The 16,672-nt window shown below is 40.2% G+C and overlaps 1 protein-coding gene across 1 annotated transcript in view; it reads left to right on the top strand.

The window, feature by feature from the left end:
- Window positions 1-461: 461 nt before the first annotated feature.
- The window catches only part of SPTLC1 (serine palmitoyltransferase, long chain base subunit 1), a 94,739-nt gene continuing 78,528 nt past the window's right edge, over window positions 462-16,672 (top strand). The window contains exons 1-3 of the mRNA XM_006875875.1: window positions 462-589; window positions 4,296-4,403; window positions 8,331-8,425. Of these exons, the coding sequence (XP_006875937.1) occupies window positions 533-589; window positions 4,296-4,403; window positions 8,331-8,425 (260 nt within the window). The 5' untranslated portion in view covers window positions 462-532. The remainder of the gene's footprint in view (window positions 590-4,295; window positions 4,404-8,330; window positions 8,426-16,672) is intronic.

Raw genomic sequence — 16,672 nt, 5'->3', positions numbered from 1 at the left:
ACACATTTTAATTACTTATGTAATTTAAAAGTAAAAAATGTGTTACTTAGTAACACTTTCTGCCATTTATTATTATCTCTCCATCCCGAGTACAACACGGGGCCTAGGACCTAAAGGACAGGTGGTAAATAAAGGTAAGAGGGACCCGACCTCTCAAACCTATCCTTCAGCGCCCAAGGTGTGGCCCTAAGGGCACAAGTTGCTGTTGTGCCAAGTCTGTTCCGACTCACAGCGAGCCTGTATAGGATTTCTAAGAAGCGGCTGGTGAGCCTGTAAGCTTGAACCACATACTGTGGTTGAAACTGACCTTGCGGTCTGGTACTTCAATCCCACAACAGAATATACCTATCATAAGTCTAGGTAATTCCCTTCACTTCCACACTAGGGACAAAACAGTGCGCAAGCATAACGAAGAGGGACGCACCAATTAGACGCTCCGCCCCCGCAAACGTAAGACGTCATCGCGCATCATCGCGCACTATTTGACGTTTCTGTGACCCCGCCTTCCGGAAGGAAGTCACGGTGGGCGACTATGGCGACTGTCACGGAGCAGTGGGTATTGGTGGAAATGGTACAGGCGCTCTACGAGGTGAGCTTCGCGGTTTGAGCTACCCGCGACTATGCATGTTCCTGGGAAGGATGAGGTGATTCGTCTGAGTCTGAAGTCTCGGTGGGGCTGGCTCCGTCACTCCCGGGCTTTTGGTTTCTCTTTGTAGAAGGGCTCCTGGGCGAATGTAGTAAAGGACGGGCAGGCACCGAGACCTGCGCCGCTAGGAAGAGTCTGCTATAGTTGTCGGGCTGTTAACCTCAAGGTCAGCAGTTCGAAACTACCAGCCGTTCCGTGGGAGACCTATGAGGCGTTCTGCTCCGGTAAAGATTTACAGCCTCGGAACCGACTCCACATCACATCACTACCACAAGGGCTTATAGTGCTGATAAGGGAAAGAATTGTAATAAATTGATGTTTGTTTTTGTTGGGGGTGGATTTACTTAGGATTTACAAATATGAAATAGTCTTTCATATACGTACCGTTTTCTATTAAAAATTTTTAAAGCTTAAGTAGGTTTTCAAAGGAAAAGTAGTTCAGACTTTTAAAAAATCTAGGTATTTCAGGTTTGTAAATTAATATGAAATAAAAACGTTAGTCTTGAGTTAAGCACTGGACTGTTAACCTCAAAGTTGGCGGTTCAAGTCCACCAGACTTTCCTTGGAAACACTACACAGGGTCGCTATGAGTCGGAACTGACCCATCGACGTGTAACAACAACAAAAACCAATATGGGAGCGCGGTGACTTTATATGGTAAGCACTGGACTGCGAACCACAAGGTCCGCCGTTTGAGCCCGCCAGCTGGTCTACGGGAGAAAGATGAGATTTTCTGCTCCCCTAAACAGTTACAGCCTTGAAAACCCTATACAGGGTCTTTATGAGTCAGAACCTTCTCCACTGCACTGACCACCACCACCCATAAATATCTGAGCTATTCATTACGGTAGCCACTGACCACACATGTCTCTTGTTACTAAGTTCCCAAGTTGATTCCGACTCATACCAGCCCTGTATTGTTGTTGTTGTTAAGTGCCATTGAGTCGATTCCGACCCATAGCGACCCTGTATAGTGTTTCCAAGGAGCAGCTGGTGAGCTTGAACCACTGACTTTGCAGTTCAAACGACTTTGCAGTCTGACGCATTAGCCCACAGTGCCATACCAGGACCCTGTATAGGGTTTGCAAAAATGGCTGGTGGATTTGAACCACCGACCTTGCAGTTCAAATTGACCTTATGGTCCAATACTTTATCCTGTAGCACCACACCAAGACTTCATATATGCATGTTAGACACTTGAAATGTGATTGATGCAACTGAGGAATGAATTTTCAATTTTATTTAAAGGTACATTTTAATAGCAACTTGTGACAACTGGTGGCCATGATATGGACAGTACAAGTCTAGACCTTAGGGATAGTGTAGTGAAAAGTGCTTTTAAGTTTTATACCGCTTTAAAATTATTTCAGAGTCCTGGTGTGGTGCTGTGGGTTAATGCGCCAGACTGCGAGATTGGTGCTTCAAGCTCACCAGTGGCTCCTCAGAAACGTTATATAGGGTCGCTATGGGTTGGAACCGACTCTACAGCACTTAACAAAGAGCATTTCACTTTTTTTTGTAAAGTAATTTTGCTGCTAACTGGCAGGAATAATAATGATGACCTCCATTACAAGAACTTTTTATTGGAAAACAGTTAAGAGAGCAGGATCACCCCTAGCTTTACATACTGTTCAAGTGATGTTCAAAGTAGGTCAATTATGTTGCTGTTGTGTCGTTTCCGACTCATAGCAACCCTTTGTAAGGTTTCCAAGGAGCAGCTGGAGGATTTGAACTGTTAACCTTGTGGTTTACAGCCCAGTGCTGATCCTACAATGCCACACCAGGAGCCCTATTGTGTTGTTAAGTGCCATAGAATTGGTTCCAACTGGTAGTATAGGGTTCCCAAAGAGTCCTATGTTGTTGTTGTTATGTGCTGTGGAGTCAGTTTCAACTCAAAGTGACCCTGTACAGGGTTTCCGAGGCTGTATATCTTTACAGGAGCAGAAAGCCTCATCTTTCTACCGTGGAACAGCTGGTACTTTCGAACTGCTGACCTTGTGTTTCACAGCCTGATTCATAACCACTACACTACCAGAGCTCCCTAAGAGTCCTATAGTAACACTGATACTGAGTGGTTTGTTTTTTTTTTAGATTTTTCTAATCACTTAATGTATTGTTTGCTCACTTTTTGAAGCCTAATTTATGATAACAGTGAAATTAACTGAGAGTGAGACTTGGAGAAGTCCTTCTGTATGTAACATTTCCTGGAGAGTAAAAGGAGCAGCACTGGTAGTTTTTAATAACTTACTAAACTCCTAGTCTCTCAAGGAGCCCTGTTAGCATTGTGGGTTATGAGTTGAGTTGCTAACTGCAAGGTCAGCAGTTTGAATCTGAGAGCTGGTCCAAGAGAAAAAGAAAGGCTTTCTGCTTCCACAAAAAATTCGCAACCTCGAAAACCCTATCCAGGGTCGCTCTGATGGCACACAGCACCAGTAGCGGCAGTAGTGTCTCAGCCTTTCTGTGGATGATTTCTTTGTGGAGTGGAATGCTTAATTAGTGACTTTGACAGACAGGTGCTTGATAGCATCTCAATTTTTAAGAAAATTAAAAGGATTTTTAAACCAGAGTCCTTATTCCTAAGTGAATTACATTCAAAGGGATTAGGCACAACTCATATTAAAGAGCTTTCTGGTTTTGTTCTCAATTTCTATGTCATTTTTATGGTGACACAGTGGGTTAGGTGCCAGGCTGCTAACCATAGTCAGCAGTTCATACCCACTAGCCGGCTCCATAGGAGAAAGATGAGCATGGCTGCTTCTGTAAAAAATACAGTCCTAGAAACTCGATGGAGCTGTTCTGCTCTGTCCTGTGGGGTCGATATGGATCAGAATAGACTCGGATAGCAGAGTTTTTGTTTTTATGTGCCACAGCACAGTATACTCAAAAAAGAATAACTGTATACATGTGCATGCATGCATGTGAATGTATATGACATATGTATGAATTTTTATATTATTTGTGCATAGACTTGAAAGTTTACATAAAAATTTGTCAGCAGGTTTCATGTCTTCAAATTCTGGATTTCTTTTTTAACTATGATAAAATGTCATCATTTTCTTTCTTTTTAGTGCTTGAAAATAATTTGTACTTAAATTTCTAAATATTTCTTGAAATGGTTTTTCAGTGACAACCCATGGGGTAGTTATTGTGTGCCATCGAGTCAATTCGAACTCATAGTGGCCCTCTGTAAGGATTTCGAGGCTGTAAATCTTTGTGAGAGCAGAAAGTTTTCGTCTTTTTGCCATGGAGTAACTGGCCAATTCAAACTGATGACCTGTGGTTAGCAGTCCACTGTGTAACCACTATGCTACCAGAGCTCTTCCATTAGAATAGAGTACCCGTTAACTGAATTTTTATCTGAATGATCAGAAGGATCACTTATTGGGAATTTGTGTCAGATTTCCTGGGGAAGAAAACTTATTTTTATTCCTAAAAGATTTTAAAATGGCAATGTTAGAGGCTTCTCTTACATAGGAGAAGTTACGTACTGTTAAAATTCTGAGTAAAAATCCAAAAAACTTTGAGAAAGAGTATATAGTAAGAGTAGGCTAAAGGAGGCAATTTATACAGATGCATTGAATTGTATGTACAGATTTTGGAAATGTTTATTTCATTTCTTGTATTCATTTTGGTTTGGGCTCATTCTTAGGCTCCTGCTTACCATCTTATTTTGGAAGGAATTCTAATACTCTGGATAATTAGACTGCTTTTCTCTAAAACTTACAAATTACAAGAACGATCGGATCTTACAGTCAAGGTAAGTAGTCAAGTTTCTATTTAATATGTGATTATAGTTGCTTGTTTTTCCAAAAAGACTATATGCTTTATAATGTTTTTGGTGACATGAGGAAATCAAGGGAAGTAAGCTTTGAGAGTAGACAAAATAAAGTGAAACCAGAGATAAAGTAAATACCCAAATGAATGCCATTACTTTAGTCCTGTGTACTTTGCTGTTGTTTCTAGGTGCCATCAAATTGATACCAACTTACAGCAACCCTATGCATAACAGAACAAAACACTTCCCGGTCCTGCAACAACCTCAGAATTGTTGCTACATTTGAAGCCATTGCTGCTACTACTGTGCCAGTCCATTTCGTTGGGGGTTCTTCCTCTTTTTCTCCAACCCTTCACCTTACCAAATATGATATCCTTCTCCAGGGACTGATCCCTCCTGACAATAAGTCCAAAGTATGAGAGACGAAGTTTGGCCATCCTGGCTTCCAAGGAGCATTCTGGCTATACTTCTTCCAACACAGATTGTTTTATTATTTTGGCATTCCATGGTACTTTTAATATTCTCCCTCAACATATAGCTCAAATTCATCAGTTCGTCTATGGTCTTCCTTATTCACTGTCCAACTTTCACATGCATATGAAATTACTGAAAATACCATGGCTTGGTCAGACGCACCTTAGTCCTCAAACTGACATCTTTGCTCTTGAATACTTTAAAGAGGTCTTGTTCAGCAGATTTGCCTAATACGTTGTTACATTTCTTGACTGCTGCTTCACTTGTGATCCTAGTAAAATGAAGTCTGACAGCTTTAATCTTTTCTCCTTTTATATGGATGTTATTAATTGGTCCAGTGGTGAGGATTTTTGTTTTCTTTACATTGAGGTATAACCCATACCAAAGGCTGTGATCTTTTATCTTCAACAGTAAGTCCTCTTAGCTTTCAGCAAGCAAGGTTGTATCACAGGTTGTTAATGAGCCTTCTTCCAATTCTGATGTCAAATTATTCTTCATATAATCGAGCTTCTCAAATTATTTGCACAGCATACAGATGAAGTATGGTGAAAGAATACAACCCTGGCACACTTTTCCTAATTTTAAACCATTCAGTGTCCCCTTGTTCTATTAGAACAAGTGCCTCTTGATCTATGTACAGGTTCCTCATGAGCACAATTCAGTGTTCCAGAATATTCATGTTGTCCATAGCTTGCCATGATCCATACAGTCTTTACTAGGGGTAAATAGTACTTTGGTAGGGGTAAATAGCATGAGCAACATCTGGATTTAGAATTCCAGTGTGTACGATTATGTGAGGTACTCTGAAAAAGCACAGCTTTTTGTGGGGCTATAGGATAAGCACTTAACCTCAAGGTTGGTTTGAACAGCAAGGTTCAAACTCACCAGTTACTACTCGGAATCACCCTATACAGGGTCTCTATGAGTCGGAACCACCTCTATGGCACTTAACAACAATATTTCTTATGTAAGTCTGAGGGAACCTGTTCCTTGAGACTTCATAAAGGAGATTTGAATATTGATTGGTGTGCTCTTAGGAAGTGAAGTGGCTAGTGGATCTTTGGAAGTGTCTGCATGGAATCTTTTACTATGACAGAGCTTCCCTGGCTCACTCAGGTTAGGAATGCTTAATCCTGGCCATTAACTGCCCCAGGTATAGGAGGGAGGAACAATGTTGACTTGTTTGTTGTCTGTCGCTTAGATTGTTTACTTAAATTCAGTCCCCATATCTTTGTGGCAGAATCCTAATGAAGGTAGAGACTGAATAAGATGTTTTTACATAAAAACCTCTAAAATTTTGGGACACAAGGCAACACTGAGTGTGACACAAAAAATGGAGCACTGTTACTTTATTTCCTGAAGTATTTACAGGAGGAAGTGAATGGGAACATAGTTGTGTCCAGAATTTCATTAACCACTGCTATTCTTGATCATTAATATTAATCATTAGATAGTTGGACATGTCACCTTGTGGGACTATATTAATGGTAATTATTAAATAAAATGGTTGTTAGGGCAAATAAATTTTGGAAATCCAGATATATGAATTTCTTATACCCATGGACATTTGACTCTCTGGAAGAATGCCTTAAATTTGGCCATAATTTTTTTTTTTTTTTTTTTTTTCAATACATATCTTGTCTTTACTTTCTTTCATCTGCATTTCGGAACTTGTGAATGGTTATGTGGCCATACAGATTTTTTCTTTGCGTAGCTTTTTAAGGAATTGATCATTCCTAGCCCTGGTATAGCACTGTAGAATAAGTCCTGAACTACTAACCAAAAGGTTGAAAGTAAAAACCCACCAAACTCTACAGAGTTGCTATGAGTTAAAACTTGCTCAACGGCACTTAGCAACAGTAACAACAATACTGTTAGTTTGAGTTTGAATATATCATTCCACACTTAAAATTTTTTAAAGGGATGATTTGTTGTTGTTAAAGTGCCGTCGAGTCAATTCTGACCTACAGCGGCCCTGTATAAGGTTTCCATGGAGCAGCTGATGAGCTTGAACCACCGACCTTGCAGTACAAACAACTCTGCACTCTGATGCATTAGCACACAGTGCCACACCAGGAATGCCTAAACATAATTTTAGAGTACTTTCTGATTTAGTTAGATTTACTAATTACTGACATATAACTATAAAAGCTGTGGAAGGAAAACAACCCAAATATCTGAGTATTTTTAAAGTTTAACTTTGTTCCAACATAGAAAACATGCCCTTCTCAGTTTTATAGGTCCATAGTGTCTCCTGAGTGTCAGTGAATCTTCAGTTGATTTTAACGTCTTTCTTCACAGTAGCTAGTATACATTATTGTTCCCCTTTCTTTCTATGGACTCCTGGTTTTCTTCTTAGACTTATTGATAGAAGCTGATAGGGAATTTTTTGTCTGATTTATTCAGCAAACATTTTTGAGTGCTCAAGAACAGGTGGATAGGTTCTTGGCACATAAGCATTTAACAAAAGTATTGAACTAGAACTCTAAGGAGTGATGAGATCTGAAAGGTAAGACTTGCTATGACTGTCATGTTAATTTACTTATGTCATCTCACCCTATATTTTCAGGTTTTTTCTCTGCTTTAAGTAAGAACAAAAAAAAAAAAACAAACTCAGATACTTGTAATGCATAAAATAAAAATAAAAGGAAAGAAATGTAGACTTTTCATTAGAAATTTTATAAAAGCTGAAATCCATTGCAATAATTATTGTAAAACTGTCTTTCTGTCTTCCACTGCTTCTGAATCACTACAGATGTCTTAAAGAAACAGTTTTGGGATCTGGTTGATAAGTAGTTTCTGTAAGTACTTGCAGAGCACTGGTGGCGCTATAAGATAAGCACTGAGCTGCAGTTAGCTAACTGTAAGGTTGGCAGCTCAGATCTACCAACCACTCTGAGGGAGAAAGATGGGGCTTTCTGCTCCCGTAAGGATTTTCAGCCTCAGAAATCCTGTATAGGGTCACTTTGAGTTGGAGTCAACTCAGTGGCAGTGGTTTTGGTATGTATGATCTGTAAGGCCTTAAAGTGTGATGTGCTTATAATAACTGAGAACAGAGGCTGAGCTCACTGACCTGAAGCCATGCTGCTTACCCCTGTGGTTCAGGCTTTCTGTTTTCACTCAGTAGTAGTTACATGTCCTGCTCCTCACATTAAAAAATCCTGAGCCTAGAAACAACATTTTCTTCAACTTTCAGGTCATTTACAAAACTACATGGACGAAAACACTCTTTAGCTTGTTATAAGAAAAGAGTGAGAGTGTTCGTTTACAGAACTCAATACTGATTCTATTCCTTTTTAACCATGATACCCAGACAAAGTGTTCCTAGTGGTATCTTCAACATGGTTCCACTACCATAAACCATTTAGATCTTTACTGGATCTTATACAAAGTGACTTACTCTGCTGCATATTAACTCTTCCTTGTCTCCTGTAGGAGAAAGAAGAATTGATTGAAGAGTGGCAGCCAGAACCTCTTGTTCCTCCTGTCTCTAAAGACCACCCTGCTCTGAACTACAACATCGTTTCAGGGTAAACTGATTTTGATGTTCAAAGGACTTGTATTTGGTTTTTTTGTAGGTATATTCACCAAAGTACATAGTGGTTCATATACTGGTAGTGGTGGTGGTTATGTGTCATGTAGTCAGTTTGACTCATAGTGACCTGCATAGGGTTTCCAAGGCTGTAAATCATTACGGGAGCAGAAAACCTCATCTTCTCCCACAGAGCAGCCAGTAGATTCAAACTACTGACCTTATGGTTCACAGTCCAGCTCGTAATCCGCTATGCTACCAGAGCCCCTTCACTTCATATGGTACTCCTTTTTAATTGAAATAAAACATTTAGAAATTTTGGGAGGTCAGAAATTAACTGCTTTAGTTCTTAATGATACAATTTTTTTTTTTTTAAGCCCATAATTTGGGAGTCCTTGTGTGGTGCTATAGAATAAGCATTGGACCAGAAGATAGATTTGAACTGCAAGATTGATGGTTTTGAACCATCAGTTGTATCCTACAGCACCATACCAGGACTCCATAATATATCGTGTTAAGTGCCTTCAAGTTGGTTCTAACTCATAGTGATCCTATATAGGGTTTCTTAGGCTGTGCATGTTTGTGAGAGCAGAAAGCCTCATCTTTCTTCCAATACTGTGTCTTTGTTGTTGTTCTTAAGTGCCATCAAGTTGGTTCCGACCTGTAGTGAGCCTGTATAGATTTTCCAAGGAGCAGTTGGTGAGCTTGAGCTGCCAATCTTGCAGATCAAATTACTTTGCAGTCTAGCCCATAAACCCACAGGACCACATCAGGACTCCAATAATGTGTCTGTTGTTGTTAAGTGCTGTTGAGTTGGTTCCAACTTATAGCGACCCCGTATAGGGTTTCTAATGCTGCAAATCTTTATGGGAACAGAAAGCCTCATCTATCTCCCATGGAACGGCTGGTAATTTTGAACTGATGACCATGAGATTAGCAGCCCAACTCGTAACCACTACATTACCAGAGCTCCTAAATAATGTGTCTGTTGTTAGGTGCCATTGAATTGATACTGACTCATAGTGACCTTATGCTCAGCAGAACAAAACACTGCCTGATCCTGGGCCAACGTCACTACTGTTGCCATGCTTGAGTCCATCAATGCTGCCACTTGGCTAATCCATCTCATTGGGGGTCTTCCTCTTTTTCTCTGACTCTCTACCTTACCAAATATGATATCCTTCTCCAGCAGTTGTTTCCTCCAGACAATATGTCTGAAGTATGAGAGACGGAGTTTGGCCATCTTGGCCTCAAAGGAGCACTCTGGCTGCACTTCTTCCAAAACGGATCTATTAGTTCTTTGGCAGCCATGGCACTTTCAGTTTTCTCCAACACCGTAACACAAATGCATCAATTCTTCTATGGTCTTCCTTATTCACTGTCCAGCTTTCATCTGCATATGAATACCATGGCTTGGGTTAGGCACACCTTAGTCCTCAAGCTGACATCTTTGCTCTTCAATACTTGAAAAAGGTTTTGTGCAGCAGATTTGCCTAATGCAATAAGTTGTGTGATTTCTTGACTGCTGCTTCTGTGAGTGTTGATATTTGATCCAAGAAGAATGAAGTCCTTGACAACTTCAGTCTGTTCTCCATTGATAAGAATGTTGTTTATTGGTCCAGTGGTGAGGATTTTTGTTTGCTTTACATTGAGATGTAATCCCTACCGAAAGCTTTGCTCTTTGATTTTCATCAGTAAATGTTTTAAGTCCTCTTCACTTTCAGCAAGCAAGGTTGTATCATCTGCATATCGCAGGATGTTAATGAGTATTCCTCCAATCCTGATGCCACGTTTTCCTTCATATAACCCAGATTCTCGAAATATTTGCTCAGCATACAGGTTGAATAAGTATGGTGAAAGAATGCAACCTTGTCTCACACCTTTCTTAATTTTCAACCATTCAGTGTTCCCATGTTCTGTTCGAACAACTGCCACTTTGTCCACGTACAGATTCCTTGTTGTTGTTAAGTGCCGTCGAGTCGGTTCTGACCCATAGCGACCCTGTACAGGGTTTCCGAGGGTGTAAATCTTTACGGGATTAGAAAGCATCATCTTTCTCCCGCGGAGCGACTGGTAGTTTCGAACCACTGACCTTAAGGTTCGCAGTTCGATTCATAACCACTATGCTCCTCATTAGTACAAATAATTGTTCTGGAATACTCATACTTTGCAATGTTGTCCATAGCTGTCATGATCCACATAATTGAAAGCCTTTGCGCAGTCAATAAAGCACAGGTAAACATCTTTCTGATTTTCTCTGCTCTCAGCCAAGATCCATCGGACATCAGCAATGATATCCCTCTTTCCATGGCCTCTACTGAATCCGGCTTGAACCTCTGGAAGTTCTCTGTCTATGTATGTTTGCAGCCATTTCTGTATTACTTTTAGCAAAACTTTACTCGCATGGGATATCAAAGAGATTGTCTGATGATTTCTGCATTCCGTTCGTTGGGTCACCTCTCTTTGGAGTGGGCACAAATATGGATCTCTTCCAATCAGTCGGCCAGATAGTTGTCTTCCTAATTTCTTGGCAGAGATGAGTGAGTACCTCCTGTGTCGCTTCACTTTCTTGAAAGAGTTCAATTTTTATTCCATCAGTTCCTGGTGCATTGTTCTATGCCAATTCCATCAATGCACCTTGGACTTCCTCATTCACTATCTTTGGCTCTTGATCATATGCTACCTCTTGAAATGGTTGAACATTAACCATTTCTTTTTGGTACAGTGACTGTATTTCTTTATCTTCTCTTGATGCTTTCTGCATCATTCAGTAATTTTCCCAGAGAATCTTTCAATAACGAAAGTTGAGGCTTGAATTTTTTTTTCAGGTCCCCCAGCTTGAGAAATGCTGAGAGTGTTCTTCCTTTTTGATTTTCTGACTCCAGATCTTTGCACAAACTTTATTGTAATATTTGGCTTTATCTTCTCAAGCTGATCTTTGTAATGTTCTGTTCAGCTCTTGGACCTCCTCATTTCTTCCATTTGCTTTAACATCTCTACACTGGAGAGCAAGTTTCAGTGTCTCTTCTGACATCCATATTGACCTTTTTCTCCTTTCTTGTCTTCTCAGTGACTTTTTGCTTTCTTCCTGTATGATGTTCTTGATGTCATCCCACAACTCTTCTGGTCTTCAGTCTTTTAGTGTTTAATGTGTCAAATCTGTTCTTCAGGTGATCCCTAAATTCAGGTGGGATGTATTCAAGGTCATATTTTAGCTCTCGTGGACTTGTTTCATTTTCTTCAGCTTCAGTTTGAATTTGCCTATGAGTAATTGATGATCTGTTCCACAGTCTGCCTCTGGCCTTCTTTCAACTGATGATACAGTGTTTTTCCATCATCTCTTTCCGCAGATGTAGTCAGTTTGATTTCTATGTATTCCATCTGGTGAGGTCCATGTATATAGTCATCTCTTATGCTGTCTAAAGAAGGTAGTTGAAATTTACAAATCATTGGTTTTGCAGAATTCTATCGTGTGTTCTCCAGCATCATTTCTATCACCAAGGCCATATTACTACTGATCTTTGCTCCCAACCTTTGCATTCCAATCTCTAGTAATGATTAACACATCTTGATTGCATATTTGATCAATTTCAGATTGAAGAAGTTGATAGGAATTCTTCTATTTCATCCTCACTGGCTTTCGTGGTTGGTGCGTAAATTTGAATAATAGTGGTATTAACTGATCTTCCTTGTAGGTGCATGGATAGTCTATCACAGACAGCATTGTACCTCAAGACTGATCTGGATATGTTATTTTTGACAATGAATGCAACACCATTCCTCTTCAATTTGTCATTCCTGGCATAGTAAACCATGTGGTTGTGAGATTCAAAATGGCCAATACCAGTCCATTTCAGCTCACTAATGCCTAAGATATCGATGTTGATGCGTTCTATTTTATTTTTGACAACTTTCAATTTTCTCAGCTTCATATTTCATACATTCCATGGTCTGATTTTCAGTGGATGTTTATAGCTGACTCTCTTCATTTTGAGTTGTGCCCATCAGCAAATGAAGATCCGCAGGCTTTTCTCCCATGGGCTTTACTCCATTTGTGTCATCACAGTCACTTCTGCTCTGAGGAGGCAACTCTTCCCCAGTATCATTTTGAGTGCCTTCTAACCTGAGGGCTCATTTTCCAAAACTATATCTGACATTGTTTCTCTGCTATTCATAAGGTTTTCAGTGACTAAATAGTCGGAAGTAGTTTGTCATTCCTTCTTCCTAGTTTGTCTTCGTCTGGAAGCTCATCTGAATCCTGTCCACCATGAGTGACACTGCTGGTATTTAAAATACCGGTGGCATAGCTTTCAGAATCACAGCAACTCACAAACCACCACAGTAGGACAAACTGACATAATGTGTCTAGAGATAGATTATTTAATACCTACATTAAGACATACAACCTTGGAAACCCTATACAGGGTGCTATGAGTTGGAACCAATTTCACACCACCACCATCACCACATTAATATGATTCATGAAATGAACCAATATTGTATGGTTACATTTCCTTTCTTCTATATTTTAATATACAATTTTATGTATTTTTGTTGTTGTTGGGAATATGCACAACAAAACACACACTGATTCAAGTTTCTACAAGCGTAATTTAGTGAGATTGATTATATTTTTTGAGTTGTGTCACCATTCTCACCCTCCTTCTGAGTTGTTCCTCCTCCATTATGTAAATTCATTGCCATCTAAGGTTCCTATCTAATCCTTAAAGTTACTGTTGTCAATTTGATTCCATAATGATAAATAAGTATTAAAAGAGCACAATGCTCACAGCAGATATTTTTTACTAGTTAGGCTAACCTGTTGTTTGGAGTACTGGTGTGGCGCTGTGTGTTAATGCGCCAGACTGCAAAGCCATTTGAACTGCAAGGTCACCAGCTGCTCCTCGGAAACCCTAGACAGGGTCGCTATGGGTCAGAATTGACTCGATGGCACTTAACAACAACAACATTGTTTGGTTTTAAGATTTCAGGGGATATTTTTGGTTTAAGGTTTAAAAATTACTTCAAAGCAATAGTGTCAGGGTCTCATACAACTTTCTTGGCTCCACAAAGTCTAGAGTTCATGAGAATTTGAAATTTGCTCTGCATTTTCCCCCTTTTGATCAGGATTCATCTGTGAAGTTTTTGATCAAAATGTTTAGTAATAGTAATCTGGAACCGTTCAGCTTTCTGATGTTACATAAAGTTATTCAGTTGTTTATGGAGACAGTTAGCCACATACTCCATTTCCTCTTATTTCTGACTCCTCCTTCCTCTGTTCTAAGTGAATATAGCCTAGTTATTGTACCGTGGAAAGGAGCGCCGGTAGCATAATAGTTACGAGTCAGGCTACTAACATCAAGGTTAGCGGTTCGAAACTACCAGCTGTTCTGCAGGAGAAAGATGAGACTTTCTGCTCCCGTAAAGATTTACATCCTCGGAAACCCTATACAGGATCCCTGTGAGTCGGAACCAACTCCACAGCACACCACCATTGTGCACTGGATGACCACTTGGAAGAGTTTAAGACCCCAGGCAGTATGCCTTAAACTAGGAAGTAGAGGCACTAAACATGCTATTAGGCTAATTAACTGGTATTTCTCATGAAACCATAACCCTAAACCTCTATACCAAGAAACGAAATCCCTTTAGGCTTTTAATTATATATCATGGCCCTCAGCAGTTGCTTTTTTTTTTTTAAATGTTGTTGTCATAAAATACGTCACGCAGATTTTGCCAATTCAACGTTTTACAGATGTGTAGCTTATTGACAGCAATTACAATAATCAGCTGTGTAATCCTACACTTAACTAAATAACATTATTCCATCACTGTTAACCTTCCTTTCCCACTTCTTCCCACTCCTGGTAATGACTAATAAACTTTACTCTTTGTTCATTTGCCTTTCTTATCCTTTTATATTAATGAAGACATTATAGATTTGCCCTTTTATAATTAATTGGCTTACTTCACTCAGCATGATGTCTTCTAGCTCTATCCATATTATAGCATGTTTCTTTTCTGATAGAATAGTATCTCATTGGATACATGCTCCACATTTTGTTTATCCATACATGTGTTAATAGGCGTTTACGTTGTTTCCACCTTTTCTCTATTGTGAATACTGTGCCATTCACATTGGTGTTCAAGTCTGAGAGACTCTGCTTTCAAGTCTTTTGGGTGTTTACCTGGAAGTGGAGTTGCTGAGTCATATTATAGTCTACACATAGCTTTAGTTTTTTGAGAATCCACCACCGTTCCTGGGAAAAATTCCATTATCTTTTTCTTTTTTCACAATTTTCTTTTTTTTTTAAGTTTTATTGTGAGGTTTACATGGGAGAACATCAGCTTTACAGTCATCTTATCATATTTTGTTTCATTGCAATAATTACAATCCCCTCCATGCATCATCAAATAACCCCAAAGGATGCACCACACAGGCCCGTCCCCCTGGGCACCAGCACACAGCCCTTCTGCCTCCCTGAATCCAGTGTCCCCAGCCACTCCATCTGTCCATGTCATTATCTCTGCCTCCATCCCTGGCATTACTGCCTCTCTGGGTAGGGTCCCGTTCTCCATTCATCTCAGTTGATGGTCCCAGGGACCTCCACTCCTAGGCTGCAAAATCAATCATTCTCCTCCTTTTGTCAAAAACATTCTATCTTTATATTTCCTAGCCTCACAGTCAGTCCTGATGGCAATTATTCACTTTAGTACCGCAAGAGTCATCCCCATTTCCTTTCACCAGCCCAGTCCCAACGCACTGGAAATCATTCAGTGGTGATTCTTCCCCTGCCCCATCTGGAACTAGGCTGTCTCTTGAAAGCTTGTAAGCCAGTCAGCCAGTCACTTCTTGACTTTATAGCCCCCACCCCCACCCCACCCCGCATTTTGTGTAGCCAATGTCTATGTTGCCCTTCCCTGTCAACCCTGTGTACCGAGGGGGTGGGAATCATCCTTGCTGTAAAGATTTGTTCCCTTTTTTGAGCCACTACATCCATAAGTATAGGTAAAGTTCATTAAATTGTAGCAGGTTACTCTTTTTTTTTTCCCCCTCTTCTTTCTTCTTGTAGTCAAGTTCTGAGACTCAAGGGGGATTCATGAGCAGGCATGTGGTCTGGCTGGTGACCACATTGGTCACCGATAAGGGAAGATGGGTAAAAAACAGCGATGAAGTTGTGAGCTAAGCCCAACCACATTCAATAGACCCCCATGAACCTGGGTGGAAACCTGAATGGCCAGCAGTACGGCAAGACCTGGGGACTTCTGGGCCCAGAGGCGGTGACATGGCCACAGGGATTAGAGTGGAGAGTGAGCATCCAGCTGATAGGAAGTAAGGGGAGATGCACAAGAATACCCATACTTGCAGATAGTACCCACTTGACTTGGCTTCATGGCTGGATGGTCAGAACTCCCATTATCTTTTTTTTTTTTTTTTAAAGGTTTGTATTGTGGATTGAGTGAAACTTTACAGGGTGTATCATCAGTTTTACATTCAACAAATCTTATACCTTGTTACATTACATTGATTATAATCCCCTCCATATACCATCAGTTAATAGTATTTTTCTGTATCTACTTTAGCTTTTTAAAAAACACACAAAGAAAAATACCCACTCAGGCATATATAATAATTTACATCTTCAAAGGGCACATTCTGCAAGTCTGCTCCAGCTCTTAGTCCTTCTCTTCTTAGTCCATGAATCTAGAGTCCTCAGCCGCTCTCCCTCTACATGCCCCTATCTCTGGCGCTACTTCTCTGGATAAGGTCCCGCACTCAGCTTGTGCGTTCCTCTCTTGATGGTCCTAGATCCTCTGTTTCTGGACTGTAAGATTAACCACTCCCCTTTTTTTGTTACAAAACTTCTACCTTTACAATTGTGACAGTCACGGTTAGTCATGATAACAGTTATTCACTATTGAATCTTACAACTCTTATCCCCATCTCTTTTCACCAGACCCATCTAGACAAGATGACAGCTATTCAGTGCAGACTCTTTCTTTCCCCCGATACTCTTAAGCTAAACTCCCTCTTGAAATCTTGTAAGCCAGTCACTTCGTGCCTTTATTGCCCCCTCTTTTTAGGTAGCCAATGTCTAAGTTGCCCGTCCCTATCTATCCTGTGTACAGAGCGGATAGCATTGATAACTTGATTTGAAGACTCTTTCCCTCTCTGTTGGTATTTAGAGTAACTACCACTCTGAGCATAGATCAGGTTCACCATGAAGATGCATCATCTGTCACT

The sequence above is a fragment of the Chrysochloris asiatica genome, unplaced genomic scaffold (assembly GCF_000296735.1).
Source record: "Chrysochloris asiatica unplaced genomic scaffold, ChrAsi1.0 scaffold00343, whole genome shotgun sequence".
Classification (NCBI taxonomy): Eukaryota; Metazoa; Chordata; class Mammalia; order Afrosoricida; family Chrysochloridae; genus Chrysochloris; species Chrysochloris asiatica.
The sequence above is the reverse complement of the archived record's forward strand: the minus strand, read 5'-3'. Positions and strand labels throughout refer to the sequence as shown.